The sequence below is a fragment of the Geospiza fortis genome, unplaced genomic scaffold (assembly GCF_000277835.1).
Source record: "Geospiza fortis unplaced genomic scaffold, GeoFor_1.0 scaffold384, whole genome shotgun sequence".
Classification (NCBI taxonomy): Eukaryota; Metazoa; Chordata; class Aves; order Passeriformes; family Thraupidae; genus Geospiza; species Geospiza fortis.
In genome coordinates, this window is record NW_005054744.1 from 10,747 (window position 1) to 17,787 (window position 7,041).

The window sequence follows — 7,041 nt, forward strand, 5'->3', positions numbered from 1 at the left end:
GTTCAAAACCACTAGCTTCACAGTACTTGACAAAGTGGCATTTGCACATTAGTAAATACTACCTGCTGTGTCTGTGTCAGCCAAAATCTATGCATTTAGACTGACCTTAAGAAAATCCAGGAACAACTAAAGCCCTTGCACCAGGTAGCAGCTGAAGATATTCATTGGAGAATTGGCAAATTGTGGTCATGGCTTACCTCTTAGTTCCCATATCTCAGGGCATCTGTCAAAATATTTTGGCTGTACTTTTTGAAATTATCTACTTTGTCATTATTTATGTTTTGTTTCATATCAGTGTATGGGGTTGTGGACTGTGTTATAAAACATTTTCCAGTCATGTCAAGCCACTCCCTGACTGGGGTTGGGGCCACTAGATATAAAAAAAAGCTGGTTGTAATCTCTTTCACAGCCTCTCACAGCAATTGGGAAAATGCAGTAGCAATTGTGGCAGGACATTCTCCCTCTACCACAAAAAAGCTTATCTGCTTATCTTCTCTCTCCATCAGCTGGTGCATAGCTCCAGACATTCTCCCCCCTCACATGAATTACTGAGGGAGGTGAGATCCCCAGCTGATAATAAACATCCCTTGCCTTGAGAGCAAGATGTAGAGATAAGCCAGGAATCCTAGACTGAAAGGCACTACTTTTACAACTATAAAAGCTACACAAATTTTCACAGAGGTAGAAGTCTCCTACACACTCCCTGGAAATGCGTAGGACTTCTTCTCAAAACTTGGACGCATCTTTGTGGTTACTTTTCTGGAAACAGAGGAAAGGATCCTATGTGTGCCCCATCAGAAATTGGATGGTAAGATACATTGAATCCTAATCTATACTATTTCTTCGCTAGCTGTAATAATAGGTAACTCACTTGTGCACTCTATTGTTTATCTACTTGTAGTGTTTCTTTTATTTATCCCATGTAGGAAGTAATCTGTAAAAGTCTTATATCTGTTAAATTTGTGTCTATTAAATAAATTATTCATTTTATAATAGACTGAATCAGCTATGATTAAGAACGCACGAGCAAGAGGGATCTGGGGTGCAGCCCCCCCCCAACAGAGCTACTGCCAGAAATCTGAGTCAAAGGCAGGACTTTTTTAAGCTCTCCTCTCCATTCATACCAGTAATCACCTCCAGATGCCTGCACAACTGATACTTGATAGAGGTGATTCTACAGTACCTGTCTTGTGATACACCACCTTTCAACCTCTGACTGTATAACATACCCTGCAGGTGTTGGAACACCAACCTCACCTAGATTATTATATAACTAACAACCCATCAAAATAACACCCTTGCCTATAACTCCATGTCAAATGATGATTTGAGAGAAACACAGGGTGGAAGCGACATCTTGCCTTCTGACACCCTGTCCCTTAACCAATACTGTTATCTTAGAGAGTCTGACAACACTCTGCCCCCGACCTACATTGTCAAAACTCTTTTCCACATTTAAAATGCATTTGCATGATTGGCTGTTTCTGCCAGATGACCCTGACATCAAATGTCCCTGGCAGTCCACCAGAGCCATGGCATTGCTTATGATCCTGTACTCACTATTGGTGATTGGGTGAGTTGCTATATGGGGGAATTGTTGTTCATCTTTCTTTCTCAATAAAGCTTTGTTTTATGATGTATTACCAGACTCCATTACTGTTTGGACCACAACATCAAATATATGCCTTACAAAATAAAATAAAAGCATTCTGATACCTTCTAAGTTAAAAAAAATTACAAAAATAAATTAGAAGATATATTCATTGTATAAGCAACTGATTTCTTTTTCTTTGTAACAGCTGTACTTTTTAAGGAGATGTCTGATGATATAAAGACTGTAATGAGATTTCTTTCTTTTATGGGAAAAGTATAAATTTAAAAGCTCTCAGAACTCCTAGTCTTTCTTGAAAAAAATTAATATTGAAAAAGTTGAGAATACAATCATGACTGCCCCAGGACATCTGTTTTACCTTGGTATGTCAACCCTTCTCTTAAATAATGAAATCAACATATATATACAGTCATGAAGAACAATAAAATGTTTTCTTTTTTTCACCTAAATTTTGTAAATGAATGCTAAAAACTTGCAAAGAACAGTGTTGGTAAGTAACTCATGTAAGTTTGATGAATAATGGGAATAGTCTTTATGAAAGAAAAAGTCAAAAATTAAATTTCCCCCCTACTTTTTAAAATAATGTACATAACACTGGGTACTCCTGCACTTTTCCTACTTAGTTCATGTATCACCACCCATGAATTTTTTACTTCTGTTATCCTTTGAAATAGAAACAGAAGTAGGAAATATAAGCCAATATAAATCCTATACTTTAAGTCAATGGAATGAAGTTTACTACTATAGGGTCTGTTCTAGCAAAGAAAATATGAATTTTGTTTTAATTCCCATTGTATTTTTATGGCTTTGCTACACAACATTAACCATGCAAATAGCTACAATAAGAACATTTCTCTACCATCAGCTATTCCACCTTTAACACAAAATAGATGGGTTCCACTGACCTTCCATGGAAGAGATTAGTTTGTGTCATATTATTTGAAGATTAGCATCTTAATCCATGAAGAACTTCTCATTTCATTCCATACAGTTGCATACAACTGCTGGTAGATATTTGGAAAACAAGCCAGCCTGCTTTGAAAGCATCTTAAAAGGACTAGCAACCTTTTGTTTTGCTGCTTAGCATGAAGTATTTAATCTATCATTAAACTTTACTGGTCAAAAAAAATTAATATCCAAATAAACATGTAAAAACACACATACCAAAACTCTCTACAAATTTGTGTTTTAATCAATTTTCAAATAAAATTTAAAATTAATTTTAGAGGTTTTTTTCTTTAAAACTGGTGATTTATGCTAATGCTTGCTTACCTCATTGTCGGACTCCACAAGCACTTGATCATATTCACTAAGAGCTACTAGGAACATGATAGATGTGACATTTTCAAAGCAATGTATCCATTTTCTTCTTTCTGATCGTTGGCCTCCTACATCCACCATTCTGCAAAATTAACAATGATCGCATCAACTCCACAAATACCTTTGCAGATAAACATACAAACACATGAAACACTGAATTCAAGAATCTAATTGAAAACAATTTGCTTCTTCTTAAAACTGTTATCATTCATATTAAAGACTAATGGAATGTGTTGTAAATAAATAGGTTATCATATTTGCTTTTTAGTTTGATCTGCTTTCTGAATTTAAATTATTATGGGTCTCAAAGCCCTCAAATTTCTGTTATTCTAAACACTTATGATTTTGAGTCACAATTCTAGAATGTATGCTCTGCATATTCAGCAGAAATGCATCCACAGAATTAAGTTGGTGGCCTGCCATTCTCCCAAGAAATTGCTAGTCAAAATTCCAAACTTGTCAAGACTGCCTAATCTTAAGAGTATAAATAGTATATAATCTGTATTTACTGAAGTTGTTAATAGCTAAAATAGAAACTCAAATTTGCTGGCAGAGTGTACTCCAAATTTATTATGGATCTCAATGTAACTAGACACTCGGGTGTCTAACTTGTACTTGTAACTGCATAGTTATTCTTTAGCAATTGTATTTGCTCTCAAAATGAGCTGTGGGGAAAATTGTAAGAATGGCAATAAATTTGCAAAATATCACTTCTCTATAAAAATCAAGTACAGAAGTGGTACCTTTCCATTTCATAATTATTCATAATAGTACATTTTTACTAATTTTATTGAAAAATTACTTCCAGATTTTCTATCAATAATAACTACCTTCAGAAAAAGACAAATCTGTCTCTCATCCTCTTTACACCTTTAACAACAGCTGCTAATCATATATGGACAAAAACATGAAAATAAAATTAACACCAAGCTCAAATTTAAAAAAACATTGACTAATTTGTATATTTGACCAATATCTTATACATGGTATTACTAATGTAAAAGGAAACAAAATAAACAAAACAAACGGGTGTTAAACTTTTTTCTACCTGAAAATGACACTTTGTAAGTCAAATGGGTATTCAATGATCCCTGTTGTTGGGACTCGAACTCTAAGCACATCTTGCTGAGTTGGCAGATAGGCTGAATCTGCTATGCGGTCCAAGTCGTTAAGGTAACTACAGATGGGAAGAAACAACAGGAATGCAAGACAGTGAGACCATAATGTCACTGAAGAAAAGAAAAAGGTAGTCTTAGGAAAAGAAATGAGGTGTGGGATAGGAAGAAGTACAACAGGAAAAAAAAGCAATAATGACATAAAAGAGGAAAGGAGATTAAAAGGAGTGCTCCAGTCTCCCTCTCATTTTTATTATAATTATTGCTATTATCATTATTGTTATTATTAGTATTATTATTATTATATGTTACTTTGTTTCATTAAACTGGTCTTATCTGAACACATGGGTTTTACTTTTTTTCCCCCCGATTCTCCTCCCTATCCCACTGGGAAAGAGAAAAGCAGGGGAGTGAGCTGCTGCATCGTACTTAGTTGCTCGCAGTAGATATAACTTTCGATTATTTTATCAACTTAGAGGGAATTAAATATGTTTCTGACAATCAGTCTGAAAGCTTTGTCTGCATCAGCAATACAAAATTTCATTCAAAACTCTAAAATCAATAAAATCTCCTTATATTTCTCTTTAAAGCTCATGTTCCCTCTGATTCAAAATAATATAATGGCATAATTTTTTTCAAGTAACTTATTAGGTTGACAGACCATTTCAAAATGCTGAGCAGGAATATGGAAAGTAGAAATTAATAAAAGTGGATATTTACATAAAAGGAAAAGATTACTGGAATACTATTATAACCTAAATGCACACTACCAGCACACACAATTTTCAAATATTATCATAGCTGTTACAGTAATACAGAACATTTAGAATTTGATTTTTTAGAAAAGTATGGAATAGTTCCAGTTGGAAGAGACCTACAACGATCATGTAGTCCAACTGCCTGACCACTTCACTGCTGGCCAAAACTGAAAGCATATTATTAAGGGCATTGTCTCGATGCATCTTAAACACTGACAGGCTTGGGGCATCAGCCACCTCTCTAGGAAGCCTCTTCTAGTGTTTGACCACCCTCTCAGTAAATAAATGTTTCCTTATCTGGACCTCCCCCGATGCAGCTTTGAACCATTCCTACACATCCTGTCAGTGGATTCCAGGGAGAAGAGCTCAGCACCTCCCTCTCCATGTCTCTTCCTCAGGAAGCTGCAGAGAGCCATGAGGTCACCCCTCAGCCTCCTTTTCTCCAACTAGACAAACCCAGAGTCCTCAGCTGCTCCTCACAGGACATGCCTTCCAGCTCTTTCACCAGCTTGGTGGTCCTTCTCTGGACACATTCAAAGACCTTCACATTCTTTTTAAATTGTGGGCACCAAACTGCATACAGCACTCAAATTGAGGCCCCACCTTTGATAACCCATTGATAAAGGGTTTATCATAGTTTTGGTTGATCATATTTTATAAGTCTTTATTATTGCAGTGAATTATATTGAAGGCTTCTTCATATCAAGTTGGATCAATGAGTTGAGTGAATCAATTGGTGATGTAAATGATTTTATCTGAGTTCATTAACAGTGTGTGAATATCTCTGAGTTAGCCAGTCCAGCATGGGAGGAGCATATACATGGCTAAGCTCAATAAAGAGTATAAGAACTGAACAACTAGCAGAAGAATATTGAAGAGAGCAACAGGCTTGAATTGGTTTCAATCCACATATTCCCTCCTGACACCTGAGGATGACTAGCATCCTGACAGTGAGCACATAATAGAGAACAGTAATGACAATCACACTGGTATTGTCTCTGGCACAAGCAGCAGCTTTAAATGAAAACATCAACACATCAAGCACCTTTTCCAACTGCAACTGTGCAGGCCAAATCCTCACTCCAGCTGCTTCTAACTACACCTTTTTCCATAAGTCACAGTCCATGCTTAACTCTTGCTCTTGTGCAATGTCTCCATGATCTATTGCTGTGAAAATTATTTCAGCTTGTTTGACTGATACAGACTGGGGTGTGGGAAGTTTGTAACCTCCAGCAGGGAAGCAGGATGGAGTTACCTTTTCCACTGGTTTATTTGCAACCAGAAGAGGACATTTAATTTTAAAGTTATATAACAAAATGATAGGGCTACATGAAATGTCTTTAGAATCTCTGAATTCAGACTACTCTGGATGAAGAGTAAAAGTGAACACTATCAGAAAATGAATATTTTTATTTTTTTTATCATTACGTATTAAAGACAATTCACCATGGCTTTTAAAGCACTCATCTACTGCAGTTGTAATCAAACTACTGACAAATTCAGTACTCATGTGAGAAAACATGCGATCTTGGTTTAAGACAATTTAAAGGAGAACACTCCAAAATGAGTTCTTTCCCTCTGTTTTAACCAATCCCTTTCCACCAATAAGGAGAAGCGAAATATAAATAGACATAAGTGAAAAAATAACAGTTTACTAACAAGCAAAACGGCAACAGGCAAAAAACCCCAGTAAATAATCACTAGATACAAAATTGCTAAATCTCACAAACTCCCAGAGAACAGACACCTAAAATGGTGGAAATTCCCTTTCCAAAATGGCTCCTGCCATTGGCAACCACATGTAATGAGACTGGGAAAATGGCATCTGATCCTTCCCCCAAGATGGCAGCCTTTACAGGTGATCCCACGGTCTGGGAGACAAGGGGGAAGGATGGTGGCAAACCCTTCTGGGAAGGTAGGAGCTTGCGGAGCAGTTCTAGTGGCAGATGAAGACTTGCCAGCATGTGTGAAGTAAGCACCGTCTCCTGCTGCTTCCTCCTGCCACCCGCTGGACTCTGCTGGTGTTGGTGCTGCTGTCTTCCGCACTGCAGTTGTGTTGGGGAAAAAGAACTGGTCTGCTGGCACCGATGCAGGGTGACCTGGTCCCAGGGACTGAGGCTTGCATTGCAAAGTTCACTCCGAAACAGTTTTTGATTGTGAAATGCAGTTTTCCTGAGTGGCTACTTTTGCAAGCCCAGAAAAACAGACAAAAAACACAAAACAAGCCCCTCAAAAG

The 7,041-nt window shown here is 36.9% G+C and overlaps 1 protein-coding gene across 1 annotated transcript in view; it reads right to left on the reverse strand.

The window, feature by feature from the left end:
* Positions 1 to 726: 726 nt before the first annotated feature.
* The window catches only part of LOC102038435 (guanine nucleotide-binding protein G(q) subunit alpha-like), a gene marked incomplete at its 5' end in the record, with an annotated part of 91,410 nt that continues 85,095 nt past the window's right edge, over positions 727 to 7,041 (reverse strand). The window contains 3 exons of the mRNA XM_014311336.2: positions 727 to 759; positions 2,885 to 3,014; positions 3,981 to 4,109. Of these exons, the coding sequence (XP_014166811.2) occupies positions 727 to 759; positions 2,885 to 3,014; positions 3,981 to 4,109 (292 nt within the window). The remainder of the gene's footprint in view (positions 760 to 2,884; positions 3,015 to 3,980; positions 4,110 to 7,041) is intronic.